Source organism: Symphalangus syndactylus, chromosome 8, assembly GCF_028878055.3.
Source record: "Symphalangus syndactylus isolate Jambi chromosome 8, NHGRI_mSymSyn1-v2.1_pri, whole genome shotgun sequence".
Classification (NCBI taxonomy): domain Eukaryota; kingdom Metazoa; phylum Chordata; class Mammalia; order Primates; family Hylobatidae; genus Symphalangus; species Symphalangus syndactylus.
In genome coordinates this window covers 135,410,141-135,429,249 of record NC_072430.2, presented here as the reverse complement: position 1 = coordinate 135,429,249, position 19,109 = coordinate 135,410,141, and the positions used below count along the sequence as shown (strand labels likewise).

Below are 19,109 nucleotides of genomic sequence, written 5' to 3'. Positions count from 1 at the left end.
TATGCATTTTGCTTCAAAACAGAGTGGAACTTATATCTGTAAAGTTTCAAAATTATCCTGCTGTGATCTGAATAGAATTGCTTTAAGCATGATTTGGGAAGAAATGGCATTTTAACTATATTCCATATTTACATCTAATAACATAGACCAGGTAATTCTTGTACCTCTGAACAAGATCCTTGAGCTTTCTTCATACAGGTTCAGTGTGCTTCCTGATGAAAATGTTCCTGGACATCTTATACTTATTTTTTTGCTGCTATAGTGAATGAACTACTTTTTTGAAAAATTACATTTTCTAGATATGGTTGGTGATATGATTGGGATATCTGTCCCCTACAAATCTCATGCTGAAATGTAACCCCCAGGCCAGGCATGGCAGCTCATACCTGCAATCCCAGCAATTTGGGAGGCCAATTTGGGTGAAGCTTAAGCCCGGGAGTTCAAGGCCAGTTTGGGCAACATTGTGAGACTCAGTCTCTACAAAAAATAGAAAAATTTGCCAAACATGGTGGCACATGCTTGTAGTCCCAGCTACTTGGCAGGCTGAGGATTGACTGAGCCCAGGAGGTGGAGGCTGCAGCAAGCTATGATCGTGCTACTGCACTCCAGCCTAAGTGACAGAGTGAGACCCTGTCCCAAGAAAACACATAACCCTAGTGCTGGAAGTAGGGCCTGGTGGGAGGTGTTTGGATCATGGAAGTGGATCCCTCATGAATAGCTTGGTGCCCTCCCCATGGTGATGACAGAGTTCTCGCTGTGAGTTCATGCAAGATCTGGTTGAAGACTGTAGTACTTCCTAGTCTCTCTCTCTCTCCTAATAAACTCTCGCTATTCTCATTAATTATCTTGTATTTTGTAAATGTTTATAAATACCTCTACACTAATTTCCCCTCTTTACTTGCAATAGGTATATTCTTTATTTCTAAACCACTTCTTTATGCACTGATTAGAATTTCCAGAACAATGTTCAACAGGTCGCAAGCACCTGGGTTTATAGTCATCAGATTTTCAGTATGACATCAGTTGTTTTTCACTGTTTTCAATTAGCGATTCAATTTTCATCTTTCCATTGTTTTCAGGTCTCAGTACTCTCTTCGTCATTTGCATTAGTTGCTACTTCCTTTTGAATCCTGATAAGAAAGTGAACTGGAAATTCCAGGGTTTTTCCCTCCTAGTCTTAAACTATTTCAGCATAAGTAATTTGCATGGACTGCTCTTCAGAAATGCCTCCTTCCTTTGAACTAAAATTTATTTTTAATAAATTCAAACGTTTTTCTTTGTTTATCCTAATGGCGAAAAGTCTATTCTTGTTCAATGCTGGTTTAGGGCAGGAGTTCTCAATCTCAGCATTGTTAACATTTTTTTGGTCAGAAAACCCTTTGTTGTGGGGGGCTATTCATTCCCTGTTTAGCAGCATCTCTAGCCTGTACTAACTAGATGCCAGTAGTAGTATTCCCCTAGTGTTACAACTTGTAATGTCTCCTGACATTACAAGTGTCCCCTTCAGGGCAAAATTGCCCCTGGTTGAAAATCACTCATTTAATCAAGCAGATGATAGGGATTCCATCAGAGATGAAACTTGCCTTCTATCACTGAAGACTCATTTTCAATGTCACCTTCTCAACAAGACTTTCCCTACATAACCTACCTAAATTAGGACATTCTCCCTACCTGCAGCCACTCTCCTACACAGTCTTTTAACTATCATATTACCTTTCAAAGTGCGGACCCTTGAGGTCCTCAAGACCCTTTCAAAGGGTCTGTAAGGTCAAGGCTGTTTTCATATAAGACATGCGCTTCCTCCCTCTGTATTGCTATTTATACTGATGGTGCTGACACCTTGGCATGAACCAAGGCAGTGACGCCAAACTATAATAGCAGTTATTGCAGTCTTCATCACCGTGCACTCAGTTAAAAAAAAGTCAGTCCATTGGGAGGCCAAGGCGGGCAGATCACGAAGTCAGGAGATCGAGACCATCCTGGCCAACATGGTGAAACCGTGTTCTCTACTAAAAACACACAAAAAATTAGCTGAGTATGGTGGTGCACGCCTGTAGCCCCAGCTACTTGGGGGGCTGAGGCAGGACAATCTCTTGAACCCAGGAGGCAGAGGTTGCAGTGAGCCAAGATTGCGCCACTGCACTCCAGCCTGCCAACAGAGCGAGACTCCATCTCAAAAAAAGAAAAAAAAAAGTCCAACTTAAGAATGTTCATGAAGCAGTAAAAATTTAATTTTATTAAATCTTGACCTTTGAATATACATACAATATTTTTAACACTTGGAGTTAACAAATGGGATGTACATATAAAGTACCTTTGGCTCCTTATAGAATGACGGGTTATCTTAAAGAAAAGCCCTTGTGTGATTATTTCAGCTGTAAGTTCAACTAACTGCTTTTGTTATTGGAAGAAAGACAAACTATTCAGACTTGAATTATCTGGCAGTTATTTTCTCTAAAATGAATAAAATGAACCCATCATTTCAAGGAAAACGACCAACTATATTTGTTGCCAAATCTGAATTCTGAAATTTGAATAGACCATGAAAAAGCTTGACCACACCCCAATACTTAAGATTGTTCTAATGAGATCAGTGGTGTTATTTAAAAATGTTACTCTTTATAATCTGTATAATGTGTCAACATCTGAGAGATCTGTATATGTCAGTGATCCAACACAGATGCTCCTCATAAACTGATGATGGAGCTACATGCAGATATACCCGTCAAAAGTTGAAAATACTGTTAAGTCAAAAGTGCATGTACTATACACTCAACTCACAGAACATCACAGCTTAGCATAGCTTACCTAAAATGTGCTTGGAACATAACAGCCTATCATTGGGCAAAATCCTCTTACCCAAAGCCTATTTTATAATAAAGTGTAGAATATCTCATGTAATTTATTGAATATTGTTATGAAAGTGAAAAACAGAATGGTTGTATGGGTACTCAAAGTATGGTTTCTACTGAATGTATACCTATTTTGCAACATTGTAAAGTTGAAAAATCTTAAGTCAGGAACCATTTGTACTTTTTTTGTTTGTTCGTTCGTTTGTTTTTGAGACAGAGTCTTACTCTGTCACCCAGGCTGGAGTACAGAGGCACGATCTTGGCTCCCTGCAACCTCTGCCTCCCCCGTTCAAGCAATTCTCCTGCCTCAGCCTCCTGAGTAGCTGGGACTACAGGCGCGTGCCACCACACCTGGCTAATTTTTGTATTTTTAGTAGAGACGGGGTTTCACTATGTTGGTCATGCTAGTCTCGAACTCCTGAACTCAAGTGATCCACTCTACTAGGCCTCCCAAAGTGCTGGGATTACAGGTGTGAGCCACCATGCCCAGCCACCATTTGTACTTTCTAAATGACCAAAACATGTTATAAAATCATGTACTGGTAAAAGTTTCGTTCAGAGTATAAAAAAGTTCATTTATGTAGTTTAATGTTCTGTAATGCAATCAAGAAACCACCAATTGCATGGTATTAAATATTTTACATGATCTGAAAGGCTATTAAAATACTGCTCTTTTTTCTAACTACACAGCTATGAGACCAGGTTTTCTTTTTCTTGTCTTTTTTTTTTTTGAGACAGAATCTCGCTTGTCACCCAGGCTGGAGTGCAGTGGCGTCATCTCGGCTCACTGCAACCTCTGCCTCCCAGGTTTAAGTGGTTCTTGTGCCTCAGTCTCTTGAGTAGCTGGGACTACAGGCGTGTGCCACTGTGCCTGGCTAATTTTTGTATTTCTAGTAGAGACAGGGTTTTGCCATGTTGGCCAGGCTGGTCTCGAACTCCTGGCCTCAAGTGATCCACCCACCTCAGCCTCCTAGGGTGTCAGAATTACAGGCGTGAGCCACCACTCCCAACTTTAAGTATACATTTTCTTTATATACTTAAAGCAAAATAATGTTTGAGCAGTTTGATTACAAACATAGCTAAGATAAGCCAGCTGTTTTCTATTAAGCCAGACACAGATTTTCAAAACTTAAAACAATGCTACACTTCTCACTAAATTTTTTGTTTTGGACAATATGGTTATTTTTCATTAAAACACGTTATTTATAACTTGTAATGAGCTTATTACTTTTAAATGTATTAATAAATATTGTTCAATTTTTCAGTTTTAATTTATAATAGGGTAGCATCAATAGATACCTGTACTTACACGAATCTCTTTTTGAGTCCTCAACAATTTAAGAGTATAAAAGGGGTCTTGAGACCCAAAAGTTTAAGAAATGTGCTCTATCATCACATCAGTACATTCTATTGCTTTTGTGGCACTTGCTGCCAACTGAAATTCTTTTTCAGTTATGTTTACTTATTTACTGTCCAGCTTTCTTAATTAGAACGGAAGCTACGAAAGAGCAGAGACCTTGTTCATCTTATTGAGTATTATATCCCCAGTGCCTAAAATCTGACCCAGCATTTAGGTGTTCAGTATGATTCTGATGAACAGAATGAATATAATGAGTAGACAACATATTTAGCCACAGACAAAAGATGAACCATTTTTAATTTATGGGACATACACATTATCCTTTCATCAATTTGCAGTTTTAGGATAAGGATTAAGGAATAGCCACTGAGGGCAGTTCCAGCAGACATGTATCATGTCTACTCTGTGGGGTCTGCTCTCTCTCAACTGCCTCTAGAGCCCAGTCATGGGTAACACCTCTGCTCTTTGCTGGCTGTTAGCTGCCTCCACCTGGTGCAAAGCCTGTAGGGCTATCAGGACTGCTGAGTGCTTCCTAAAGTTGAAGATGTCCAACTGTGAGGGGGAGGCCAAGTTATGTGCTATTACCCTCTGAGTCAGTAGATGTTAATGTGGTTCAGTCAAAATTCCCCTCTAACTTCTTCAGGTCACTTTGTTTCTAGTTTCTGGAGCTAAACTTTTCATATTTTTATATCCCCATTGACCAATAAAATGAGAAATGCTTGAATCCTGTGTTTACAATACCACTTACCAACCAGGCATGGTGGTTCACGCCTGTAATCCCAGCACTTTGGGAGGCTGAGGCGGGTGGATCACCTGAGGTACGGAGTTTGAGACCAGCCTGACCAATATAGTGAAACCCCGTCTCTACTAAAACTACAAAAATTAGCCAGACATGGTGGTAGGCACCTGTAGTCCCAGCTACTCTGGAGGCTGAGACAGGAGAACTGCTTGAACCTGGGAGGTAGAGGTTACAGTGAGCTAAGATCGTGCCACTACACTCCAGCCTGGCCGACAGAGCGAGACTCCATCTCAAAAACAACAACAACAACAACAAAACAACAAAAACAAAAAAGAAAAAACAAACAAAAAACAGTATCACTTACCTTACCCAAGGAAGTTCTCTTAGAATCTATATTCTCTTATAAATTGTTTCAATTAATCTACTTTCCCAGTCCAAAGGGCATTAGAAACATTGAACAGAATGAGAAAATGAAAGGAAGCTGGGTAAGCTTAAGATCAGCCAGCAGCACATACCAAAAGATAATAAGCAATAAAGGAAAATACAGACAGAACAGAAATGATAACTCATAGGTACTGAAGCTAGGACCATTTAGAGTAGGAATAATTAGTTGTATACTCCTCAAACTCACCTGAAAGCATCCATACTACGCTGCAGTATAATCCTTATGATAGAAATCCCAGATCAAATAATGATTATGACATTCTAAGTAAGAGGTTACAACAGATACAAGTGATACAACAACTATGCTGCTTAGTTACCCTGAACCAAGGTGCCACCTTAGTTCCAGTACCATCACACTCCAGCCTGGTATTATTAATGGTATGTCATATTTTTTACTGTTAAGTACTTACATGTGAATAAGTGTAAGAAAATGGCTGCTTATCAGTAGCATATAAATTCAGAGTCAGGAATGATGATGATGCCACAGAACCAGAGACTGTGACATTGGTGGCTGAGATAGCAACATCTTTGCCTTTTGATACTTCAATGTACACAAACTTCATTTAATGCAAATTTAAAATATTGTATAAAATTACCTTCAGCCTATGTATATGAGGTGTATATAAAACATAAATGAATTTCATATTTAGACATGAGTCCCATCCCCAAGATCTCATTACGTACATGCAAATATTCCAAAGTTAAAAAAAAAAAAAATCCAAACTCTGAAACACTTCTGATCCCAGGCATTTTGGATAAGTGACACTAAACCTCTACAATTTACTTAGAGAAACAAAGATCAGATCACGAAGGTCCTGTGTGTTACAAGAAGAATCTACACTGAAGATGTAAAGCAGAGATTTTTAGAAAGTGCAGTAAGAAGACTACTGCTAAAATCACAAAGAGTACGAATAACTTCTTCAAGAAGGAATGGAAGTCAGAATTGAATCATAAACAATTTAGGGAGTTGAACCAGATTTAGTGAAAAATTATATTTTAGGGAAGAGAGGGCAAGTCACAAGTGGGATGAAAGTTGGGTTTTAGACTGTGGTGATTGGGTAGATGGAGGCATTTGGCACGGATACACTGAATACGGGAAGAAAACCAGGAGGGGTGTCCTCCTAGGAAGATTGTGGGGGAAGAACTGATTTCAAGATCAGGTAACTGTGGCACTTACATCTCTCAAGTTGCCTGCTTGGCCTTCTTTCAAGTATACTTTACTTCCTTTTGTTCTTGCTCTAAAACTTTTACAAACCAACAAACCAAGCAGATAACTGCTAACTGTAATCCTAGCACTTTGGGAGGCAGAGGCGGAAAGATCGCTTGAGGTTTGGCGTTTGAGACTAGCCTGCACAACATAACACAACCCTGTCTCTACAAAAATAATTAGTAATAATAAATAAATAAATAAGAATCAAACACTTCAAGATGAAATATACACAATTTAAATAAACTGGAAAACCTGACAGAACAGTTAGAAATCTATTTGTTAGATGAAAATACAGAAGAAAAAGTATGGTGCAACAGCAGCATATGTTGCTTTTGGATGTTATTTTTAAAATCCAAAATAAACCCAAATTGGGACTTACTGATTCCTCACATAAGGTGTCTTGCATTTGTTAATTAACATATTTCAAATATAAATAAAGCCAAATCCATACCTTTTCTGCTTTTTTATCAGAAATGTCTTGCTTTTCCAGAACAGCCATGCTCTCCTTCAGATTCTTCACAATGTCTGCTGGAGATTTGTGAGACTTCCCAAACGGGAACGGCATGACGGCAGCGGCAGGGGCCTCCGCTGCACTCCGCCTGTGCTACCTGGAACACACCATAAGGTTCATGTGAGCAAACACTGGGATCAACGGAAGACAGACTTTCTAAATCCTAATCTGGGAAGAAAACCCGTGTTTAGGAAAGTCATTTTACATAACTTTCAAATTCAGCAGGAACCGGAAAATCCACAAATATATGCAAGAAATGATAACACACAGATGTCTTAGAATTACAGAACACTGTATTTTTCAAAACACTTTGTTTTTCTTTCCTTCAAATCAATTGCTCTCCTAACCACCCAAATGGGGACAAACATGCTGACTGATGCTGCTGAGGTAGAGAGCAGCAGCTCCCACTCACAGGGCAACTGCTACTGTCAGGCCTGATGCTGAGCACTAGAATTCATCTCATGAAACCCTTTCTAACAATCTCCTGCTCCTATTTACTGGTGAAGTTTAGCAAGGTTGACAGGCTCAAGGTACTAAGTGGTCAAACAAGCTCAAATCTGTCTTGATCCAAAGTGTCCTTAATCACCACACTGTACATCAAATGGATAGTATCTATTTTACAGCTGAGGCAACTGAGGCCAAAAGTTAGGTGGAGTGTTTAGCCAAACAGCACTAGCAACAGCCTACTTTCTAGGTCTCTCCAGATGCTCTTTTCCCGGTGTTCACGCTCCTCCTCCTAAGCATCCCAGTGGGCTGCCCTGAATATGGCACACACTTCCTCAGCACACTCATCTTATTCAGGCAGTCACAGGGTCTCAGAGCTAGAGAGAAGCCTGGATGGGGGAAAAAATCTCCCATTAGATCCTCTAATCCCCTATGGAATAGTTGTCAAGCTGTACTCTTTTTGCCTGGATTTGACCATCTCCTATGAAAGAACTTGCTGGTTAAAACCCTGGGGATGATGAACTTCTAGAAGTTCTTAATTTTTTGTGGGTAGTAGAAAACAATATTTCAACCACATAAACCACAGTATTACATCATCCAAAAGGAGGACATGCAACTATTCCAAGAAGGCACTATGAAGAAACAAAGTTAACACGACAAACAATGGAAGTGACTTGGGAACATGCTGGAAGTTACCATTTTTCAGTAAAAAAACTAGAGGAAGTTAAACTCACAGGCACTAAACAGTCTCATATCAGACACCAAAAGATGACACTTTCTAGAAAAACCTTATGGATCACTTAGATCAGTGGTTTTCTGACTGTAAGTTTCAACATCCTATGTTTAACTGCCCAAGGTGTTCCCCACACACACCCAAGACAAGGTGGCTCTCAGACACCCCAACCCTACTTTGTTTTCCCTTCTATATAAACACAAAAATAAGTCCATTGCATAGTATCGTAACACTTCTTTTGAGCTCTGCCTAAGATTTCATTTGATGAACAAACTTGAGTGTTTTTCCCTTAAGTTTGAAATAGTGACTTACATATTTGTTTATAAAGAATGTTTAAAACATGCCAAATGAATGCTAATGTCAGGCCTACAACTAAATCATAAACAAGTATGTTATTTCTCAACATGTTCTGATGTGAACTGTTCTGACCAATCTCTAACCCTAAATATTGCCTATCTTACCCTCTGTCACCTTGTAAATCCTTTTTTGATAAAATTAAAACCACATTTTCATTAACCAAAGAGAAATAGTTTAATGCATATCCTCTGTCATGGGTTCTTAAATATCCAAGGATTTTTTTTTTTTTTTTTTTGGAGTCTTGCTGCGTCACCCAGGTTGGAGTGCAGCAGCGCAATCTTGGCTCACTGTAACCTCCACCTCCCAGGTTCAAGTGATTCTTGTGCCTCAGCGTTAGCCTCCCAGGCAGCTGGGACTACAGGTGTATGCCACCAAACCCAGCTGATTTTTGTATTTTTAGTAGAGATGGGTTTTCACCATGTTGGCTAGGCTGGTCTCAACTCCTGGCCTCAAGGGATCCACCCACCTTGGCCTCCCAAAGTGCTGGGATTACAGGTGTGAGCCACCATGCCCAGCCATAAAATCCAAGGATGTTTAAGTCCACTACTAAATAACTTTTCTATGCCTAAAAGTTTGAACTGATGTTAGGGGAGTCACTCTTAACTAGCTGTCATATGATCGCTCTACAAGCCAGACGGGACACAAAGCCTGGATCATTCTTTTCCTTTTCCTGGATCATTACTTTTTCCTTTGGGAAGGGGAGTGGGCGGGGCAGGCCGGGGGCGGGGAGGGGGAAGCATGCAAGTTGCTTCTCCATAAACAGTTTATCAACACTCACAATATGTCCTCTGAAAGTATTATCTTTCCTATCTGTAACTCTGCAAATAATAGCAGTGATGTGGAGGGTGGGAATGTTTAATGGTATTTTGCAGGAAGTGTTACGGTGCTATGCAACAGAGATATTTTCAGCTCTGGCTCAATGGTGAAAGATGAGACTTTCCAGGGTAACAGAGGTTTACAAGTCCTACCACACACCAAAAGTTGGTTATAGCAGAAAGAGTACAGCCATCAAAAAGAACACATATATAAAGGGGAGGCATGACATAAATCATTTCTGTTAATTAATATACCAGCCAGCTAAGATTTTACAGAACATATGAACTAGTAAGACTGTATTCTATAGAAATACAGGCCAGGTGAGGCGGCTCACATCTGTAACCTCAGCACTTCGGGAGTCTGAGGTAGGGTGAATTGCTTGAGGTCAGGAGTTTGAGATCAGCCTCGGCAACATAGTGAGACCCTGTCTCTACAAAAAATTTTAAAATCAGCTGGACATGGTGGTGCATGCCTGTGGTCCCAGCCAGCTACTTGGAAGACTGAGGTTGGAGCATCACTTGAGCCTAAGAGGTGGTGACTGTACCACTGCACTCCAGCCTGAGTGACAGAGTAAGACCCTGACTTAAATTTAAATAAGGAGGAAAAGAAACACAGTAACAACTACCCAAAACAAGAAGTGACATTCCTCAGTAGGATCCAAACACATTGGTAAAGTTAATAAATTGTTATTCATGATTTAGTTCTAAAAATACAGTTAAAGGCTGGGCATAGTGGCTCACACCTGTAATCCCAGCACTTTGGGAAGACGAGGCCAGCAGATCACGAGGTCAGGAGTTCGAGACCAGCCTGACCAACATGGTGAAACCCCATCTCTACTAAAAATACAAAAATCAGCTGGGCCTGGTGGCGTGCGCCTGTAATCCCAGTTACTCAGGAGGCTGAGGCAGGAGAATGGTTTGAACCCGGAAGGGGGAGGTTGCAGTGAGCTGAGATCAAGCCACTGCACTCCAGCCTGGGCGACAGAGCAAAACTCCGTCTCAAAAATAAATAAATAAATAAATAAATAAATAAATAAATAAATAAAACGGTTAGAAACTATCCTCTTTATTTTTAAAGTATGAGTGTAATAATTCTCAAACATCATTTATGTTCTTAGGCTTATCAACTCTTAATACAATTACCCAAGATTTTGGTAGGCAAAAACAAGGAAATAACACTCCCCAAAACTTCTGCATTACAGAATTTGTTCTTATGTTCAGGTTTGCTAAGTATTAAGCTTAAATATCTTACACAGTCATGTAGCTGCCTGATGAGGTTTCAGTCAATGATTGACTGCATTATATGACAGTGGTCCCCTAAGAGCTGAAAAATTCCTATCACTTAGTGCTTTGTGTTACAAATACCTACTATATTCAACACAGTAACATGCTGTACAGGTTTATAGCCTAGGAGCAATAGGCTATATCACATAGATTACTATGTAGTTGACTATACTATCTAGGTTTGTGTAAGTACTGTACCTTCTATGATGTTTGCACAACAACAAAACTGCCTGATGCATTTCTTAGAATCCATCCCAGTTGTTGAAGTAACACAGGAGTTAATTCCTTCATAGGATCATGTGTGACCTTCACACAATGCTCAAGTGATAGCAAGGCACCTTTAAGAGCGGACTCTTCAGCTGGTACTGCTTTCTCCCGGGGGGGACGCTGCCTTCCAAAGGGCCTGGTCCACCATCAAGCCATTTAGAGTGCTCTGTGACCCTGAAGGGTGTGAAGCACACGGGCACATGTCTGAGTTTTGAAACTGACAATCCCTAGAGTACGGAGATGCCCAAGTTGGAAGCAGCAATGGTTTGAGAAGGGTTCCAGTGGTTTAAAGATATATTTCACCATAACAATCCACCTACCTTTCTCATCTCCCCTTTATCATCAGCAGTATTTCCTTTTATATATATTTGGAGGAATTTAAGGGAATAACACGAATCCACTGGTTAAGGTCTTCAATAATTTTTCACTGCCCTTAGAATAAAACCCAAATTCCTTGACCAAAAACCCAAAAGCAAATGTAATAAAAGCAAAGATAAATATCTGGGGCTTAATTAAAGTGCTTTTGCATGGCAAAAGAACAGTTAGCAGAGTAAACAGACAACCCACAGAGTGGGAGAAAATCTTCACAATCTATACATCTGACAAAGGACTAACACCCAGAATCTACAACAAACTCAAACAAATCAGTAAGAATAAAATAAACAATCCCATCAAAAAGTGGGCTAAGGACATAAACAGACAATTCTCAAAAGAAGATATACAAATGGCCAATGAACATACGAAAAAAATGCTCAGGATCACTAATGATCAGGGAAATGCAAACCAAAACCACAGTGCAATACCCACCTTACTCCTGCAAGAATGGCCATGATCAAAAAATCAATAAACAGTACATGTTGGCATGGATGCAGTAATCAGAGAACACTTCTACACTCCCGGTGGGAATGTAAACTAGTACAGCCACTATGGAAAACAATGTGGAGATTCCTTAAAGAATTAAAAGTAGAGCTACCACTTAATCCAGCAATCTCACTACTGGGTATCTACCCAGAGGAAAATCACAGAACCAATCCAAATGCCCATCAATCAACGAGTGGATAAAGAAACTGTGGGGGTGTCTGTGTGTGTATGTATATATGTGATGGACTACTACTCAGCCACAAAAAGGAATGAATTAACAGCATTTGCAGCAACCTGTATGAAACTGGAGATTATTATTCTAAGTGAAGTAACTCAAGAATGGAAAACCAAACATCGTATGTTCTCACCGATATGTGGGAGCTAAGCTTTGAGGATGCAAAGGCATAAGAATGATACAACGGACTTTGGGGACTTGTGGGGAAGGGGGCGAGCGACAGACTACAAATAGGCCGGGCGCAGTGGCTCATGCCTGTAATCCCACCATTTTGGGAGGCCAAGGCAGGTGGATCACCTGAGATCAGGAGTTTGAGACCAGCCTGGCCAACATGGCAAAACCCTGTCTCTACTAAAAATACAAAAATTAGCTGTGCATGGTGGCACGTGCTTGTAATCCCAGCTACTAGGGGGGCTGAGGCAGGAGGATTGCTTAAACCTGGGAGGTGGAGGTTGCAGTGAGCTGAGATCGTGCCACTGCACTCCAGCTGAGCATCAGAGCAAGACGAAGAAGAGGAGGAGGGAGGAGGAGGAGGGAGGAGGAGGAGGGAGGAGGAGGAGGAGGAAGAGGAGGGGGAGGAGGAGGAGGAAGAGGAGGGGAAGGAGGAGGAGGGGAAGAAGGAGGAAAAGGGGAAGAAGGGGGAAAGGGGAAGATGGCGGGGAAGGGGAAGAAGGAGGGGAAGGGGAAGAATGAAGGGAAGGGGAAGAAGGAGGGGAAGGGGAAGAAGGAGGGGAAGGGGAAGAAGAAGGAAGAAAGAAGAAGGAAGAAGAAAGAAAGAAGAAGACTACAAATATGGTACAGTCTATACTGCTTGGGTGATGGGTGCACCAAAACCTCACAAACCACTAAAGAACTTATGTAACCAAATACTACCTGTATCCCAATAACCTATGGGAAAAAAATTTAAAAATAAATAAAATCCAAATTCCTTACCATGGCCCTCTAGGTTTTACCTATCTCCAACTCACAGCACAGCCTCTGGCCTTGATCGTAGAGGTCCAGACACACTGATGTCCTTTCTGTTCTCCAAACTACTTCTAAGCCAGAGTATCACATTTGCAAATATGGTAAAATTGTAATTTTAAAATTTAGATGGTTGGTGGGTGTGTGGGTTTTCATTGTTGGTTAACTTTTCTGTATGTTCTAAGTTTTTCTTAATATTGTTTTAAAACAGCCTTAACTATGTTTTGGACATAACTGAATTTCACGAAGAAAATGAACAGCAATAGAGATTTTAATTAAAAAATTCATTTGGCTTTCAAATACAATTCCCTTGTCCATTAAAAAAAATTTTTTTTTTTTTTTGAGATGGAGTCTTGCTCTGTCACCCAGGATGGAGTGCAGTGGTGCGATCTCGGCTCACTATAACCTCCACCTCCTGGGTTCAAGCAATTCTGCCTCAGCCTCCCCAGTAGCTGGGACTAGAGGCGCATGCCACCACGCCTGGCTAATTTTTGTTGTAGAGACGGGGTTTCACCATGTTGGCCAGGCTGGCCTCGAACTCCTGACCTTGTGATCTACCCACCTCGGCCTCCCAAAGTGCTGAGATTACAGGCGTGAGCCACCACACCTGGCCAAAAAATGGTTTATAATAAACCTCAGCAGGATTCCTTGGGCTAAGCCAAAAGTATTAATGTGACTGGGACAAAGCCAGACACTGACAGGATTCTAAAGTGGGTTGAGGCAATCCATACCTACTATGGGGATAGGCTTCCTTCTGATGGTAATTATCGGTGTATACTTGAATCCCAAAGTGGTGGTGTGGGGGGGGCTGTTAACATATTACTTTCATATAAAACGAACAGTTACAACACTGCAAGCTGAATCCGCACGGATATTTAGCTTCCCCCTTTCGCATTCATGCACTGCTCTCCGCTAGTTGTTTTCTTCTCTCTCCCAGTGCCCTTTCCTGCATCTATTTATTTATTTATTTATTTATTTATTTATTTTCCTTTCTGCATTTAATTCAATGACTCTACTCCAATGTTGATGTCCTTCAATGTTCCACTCTTGGCTGTCACCTCACCCTATATTCCCTCTGGGTGATCTCATCTATGGTTTCAACAATCTGAAATCCATTTCCGGCCCGACCAATGGCCTACCTTTCCAACTGCTGCTCCCTATAGATGTCCTCCAGGCAATCCAAATCTCATCTAAGTCCTGCTTCTTTCTCAATGTTCCCCTTCACAGTGAATGGATCCATTGTTCACCCCATCACTAAACTTGGTTGTCATAGCAAACTCTACTCAACTATTCCATGTATATTCAGTTCATAATTTCAGTCAATTCTGTTTTCTAAATCTATCTTTACAGACATTAAGGGTAGACCCTCACCATTCTCCACAAAGGCCAGGAGTTGTCAATGGGGTCAGTATCACCTCTAGGGGATTACTATGGTCTGAATATACCTTAAAATCCATGGGTTGGAAATTTAATTCCCAATGCAAGTGTTGGGAAGTGGAAACTAATGGGAGGTTTTTAGGTCATGAGGACTCTGCCCTCCTGTCACTATAACGAGGGCTTACAGGAGTGGATTGCTCTCTTCTGCCATTGTGAAGACATAGCATTTGTCCCTATTTTGACCTTCCACCTTTCACCATGTGAGATGCAGCCCTCTTCGGACTCTGAATGCCAGCACCTGATCTTGGACTTAGTCTTCAGAACTGTGAGAAATAAATTTCTGTTTTTTATAAATTACCCAGACTCGTATATTTTGTTATAGCAGCACAAATGGACTAAGACAGAGATGTTGTGGGAGATCTGGTTGTCTATGATTGGGACATTTACTGACCATTGAAATCTTTTTTTTTTTTTTTTTGTAAATATATAACGTTTCACAAAAGTTTGTGTGTCATCCTTGTGCAGGGGCCATGCTAATCTTCTCTGTATCATTCCAGTTTTAGGGTATGTGCTGCCAAAGCAAGCACTGAAATCATCACTTTTAAAAAGGCATTGCTTTTTAAAAGCACATAAGCATATCCTTCTGCTAGTTTCTATATCCTTTGAGGTTGGGGGTGTGTGTCCGGGTGGGGGTCAGAATATGAAAGTCTTTCCATCTACTCCTGCATCTAAGTCCGTCACAGAGAGTTAAAATTCGAGCTTTTAAAAAACGGTTATACTGTTCATTATGCAAAATTCAAACATTAAAGGATTACATAAGGTAGAAAAGTGAAAGTCACCTGAAAAGCCTGTAAGAGACAGCCATTATTAGTAGTTTGGTATATATTCTCCTTTTTATTAATTGCTTTGTATTTGTGGGGGGTTTTGGTACTGAAGTCTACTCTCTTCTCCAAAACAGATGGAGATCAGATGACACTAGAAATGGCCACTTCTATCTTACAAAGAACAAAGACATCAAATCACTGCTCTATCACATTAACATTCTCAAGAATATCTTCAAGAGTACAAAGCAACATCCCAAGAAAGTGCTAGAGAATATACAGGATACCCATTAGGAAAATAAAAGCCCACACCATTAAAGTTAAGCCTGTTAGGTACTGCCCATCTTTGGAGATCTGACTGCTTTTAGGTTATGTGACACACTCCTCTTCACCTATGTATTGACAAATACTGAAAAGAACTCAAAAGGTCCATAAGTCAAAAGGTCCATAAGCCAGTCAGTAGAACACTCATTCACTCCAATTCTGTGTGTTTACTAACATGTCACAGACTTAAAGGCATCAAGAGTGCCTGCTCTCAAGACAACATTCTGGTGTGTATGGATGTGGGCGTATGTGTTTAGAGACAATAATGAAAAGCTGCTGAATGACAACACATTCCTAGACAGCTGAGCTCACAAGACTCTACACTAACATATGTGTTAGATCTGACTCATGAACTTCGTGGTCAAATACAAAAAGCACTAACAAAGAAAAAACCCCACACACCATAAGATAGTTGCCTACAAGGATTATTAAGGTTCTTAAGCAGTCATGGAGTGTGAAATGTAGTACAGGCATGAACACATTCTTTTTAGATAACTGGCTCTAAGACGTAATCCCTTGCTTCCAGCGTTAATGTTACTTAATTAAAACAATAACTATTTACAGATACTGTGTTAGGTGCTAGACTATCTATCTGGTAGTACAGAACAATTATTTAAAGCACAGTAGTTAATTACACGGGCTTTAAAGATAGCCTGGGTTCAAATCCTGACTTTGTTATGCCTCAACTGACTTAGACATTTCTAAGCGCCCTTTTCCTTATCTCTAAAATGGGAAAAGCAATAGCTACTTCATGATATGGTGTAAGAATTAAAAAGTGCTTAGCACTGTATCTGCATATCTATTACATAAACTGGATAGCAATATAAAATGGAATAAAATGAATGACCTTATTGTTCTATTTAAGTCTACATCTAAAGTCTTGATTCAGCTTTTGGATGAATGGGAAGCAAGCCTTTCTTAGCTGCAACTAAGTTGTGATAACGTAAAAATTTTTAAAATAAAAACGAAATTGAGAACTACATATGGAGAAGTAAAAAAAGAAAAAACAGATGTGGTAACTTAGGTTCCATTAAAATAAATCAAGAGTAGCTTTAAGAAGCAGTTGAAATTTGGGGTAATTTATAAAGGGAAGAGGTTTATTTAGCTCACGATTCTGGAGGCTGAGAGGTACAACATCAGGTGGCAGCGTCTGGTCAGCTTCTGTTGAGGGTTTTGTGCTATATCTTAACATGGTGAAGAGGAGGTAGACATATGTAAAGAGACCAAACAGCAGAAGTGGCCTCACTTTATAAAAACCTGCTTTGGCATTAACTAACCCAGTCCCCAAACAGTGAGAACTCAATCCTGGGAGAAAGGCATTAATCCCTCTTAACGACCTAATCACCTCTTAAAGATATCTCCTCCCAACACTGCCACATTAGGGGCCAAGCCTCAGCATAAGTTTTGATGGAAATAACATTCAAACCACAGCTGGTACATATTTGTAGAATATTTGTAGAATGAACTATTATTTATTTTGATCCTCAAAGTAACAGCGGGATTCTCCATTCGTTCGTTCCTACAAGAAGTTCTATTATTTCTATTCTATAGATGAGTAACCTAAGGCTCAAAATTATTGGCTAGTTTGTTCAAATATCATGAAGCTAGCTAGTAAAGCGAAAAAGCTGGGACTTCAAAGCAGGTTTTTAGCAACTCTTATGCAGTGTCTATCAGGCTGTCCAGTATCTTTCATACTGCAATCAATATATTCATACGTATCAGTAAACTTAAAAATGTTTCTAAGCCCGCAATTACACTTCTAGGAGTGTATCCTCATAATCTATTGCTTCTCTGAGATTTACATACAAAGATGGCCACTGAATAGTTATTTAATATAGTAGGAAAAGGAAAACCAACCAGAATTCTCAGTAAACAGAACTGAACATTCAGAAGTCATTTAAAATCAATGCGTCTGAGGATTTCTACTGATATGAAAAAATATCCACAACTCCTCTTAAGTGAAGAACACTTTAAATATAAGTTTGCATACATATAATCCCATCTTTATCTATACATGCAGAGGGATTTGTAAGAGAAAAAATATCAAAGGTTAATAATGGGTAGTGAGAACATGACGATATTTATATTTTTCTTAAGGTTAAGTATTTACAATGTTTATATAATACGTTTTTTCTAAATATAAAAAGTGTATTTAAAAAAAATCAATACATGATCATTTCCTACTAAAAGAAACCAAGACTTCATGAAAGAGTAGGAAATACCCAAGATGAGCCAGGGACATGTTACTCCAGAAAGCAAATACTGTACTTATGAGGTCATGCTAAAAAAGGCACAGGAGCTAAGTTGAAAAGTGCTGCAAAGGCCTAAGATGGCAGAATTTGAGCACAAAAAATAATGATTACAATGCATTAACATGGAAATCAAGCATTTGCATACATTAAAGTATTGTATATTTAATAGTAACATACGTATATATAAGAATATATGTAAAACATTAGTGCCCATTAAAATCATAATAATACTAAAAATAATTTTCTTTGGTTACCTTGGAGGTTGTGAAGGCAACAATGCAACACTCCAACAATTAGTTAAAAAAAAAAAAAAAAAAAACGGGGGTGGGGACGCACATTTATCCTGACTTTTTCTGTACAGACTACATTTCAGGATAACCATATAGATGACAAGGGAAATACATATATATGTATTTTTTTTTCTTTTTGGAAACAGAGTCTCACTCTATTGCCCAGGCTGGAGCGCAGTGGCATGATCTCAGCTCACTGTAAACTCTGCCTCCCAGGTTCAAACCATTCTTGTGCCTCAGCCTCCCTATGTAGCTGGGACTACGGGTGGGCACCACCACGCCCAGCTAATTTTTGTATTTTTAGTAGAGATGGGGTTTCACCATGCTGGCCAGGCTGGTCTCGAACTCCTGGCCTCAAGTGATTGACCCGCCTTGGTCTCCCAAAGTGCTGGATTACAGGCATGAGCCACCGCACCCAGCCCATTTTGTAATTCTTGATGAAATAATGGAACTAGGCAACAATCACCAATGGCCTTAACCATTAGGTGAAAGGCTGATGGGGAATTTCATAGAGAATACACAGGCTAACTACATGGACAACTACTACTACTAACTACATGGACAACCACACACCAGTGTGACTCATGATACAACACAATAGGAAGTACAAAGCATCATCTATCAAAATTTGACTCTCCCTCCCCCGCCCCGCCCAACTACAATTCTGAATCAAATCAAGCTTCTAGATCTAGCGGTTGGTCTACAGGCAACAAGAGGGAGGAACAAGTTTAACATCACCATAGGGAAGCAGTAAATCAAACCCAGAAAATGGGACGCTTCACAGGACAGATGTTAGGCTTCTCCAAAAAACCAAACATGAGAAAAAGGAAAAAAAAAAAAAAAAGACAGCAGAGACTTAAATAATAAGAGCCTCATATAGTCAAATACAATGCATAGGCCCTCTCTGGATCCTGATTCAAATAAACCAACTGAAAAAAAGATATTTTGGCAATCAGGGAAATTATATACT

General features: G+C 39.9%; 2 protein-coding genes and 1 non-coding gene across 3 annotated transcripts in view; 1 reads left to right on the top strand and 2 right to left on the bottom strand.

The window, feature by feature from the left end:
* The window catches only part of CAB39 (calcium binding protein 39), a 61,036-nt gene extending 53,847 nt beyond the window's left edge, over positions 1 to 7,189 (bottom strand). Inside the window, exon 1 of the mRNA XM_055290928.2 lies at positions 7,057 to 7,189. Coding sequence (XP_055146903.1) covers positions 7,057 to 7,170 — 114 coding nt within the window. The 5' untranslated portion in view covers positions 7,171 to 7,189. The remainder of the gene's footprint in view (positions 1 to 7,056) is intronic.
* The window catches only part of LOC134737481 (phosphatidylinositol 4,5-bisphosphate 5-phosphatase A), a 47,786-nt gene continuing 35,827 nt past the window's right edge, over positions 7,151 to 19,109 (top strand). The window contains exon 1 of the mRNA XM_063645767.1: positions 7,151 to 7,213. Within this exon, the coding sequence (XP_063501837.1) occupies positions 7,169 to 7,213 (45 nt within the window). The 5' untranslated portion in view covers positions 7,151 to 7,168. The remainder of the gene's footprint in view (positions 7,214 to 19,109) is intronic.
* LOC129489115 (U6 spliceosomal RNA) lies at positions 14,933 to 15,039 on the bottom strand. The gene has a single exon (XR_008659909.1). It is a non-coding gene; the product is annotated as a U6 spliceosomal RNA (small nuclear RNA).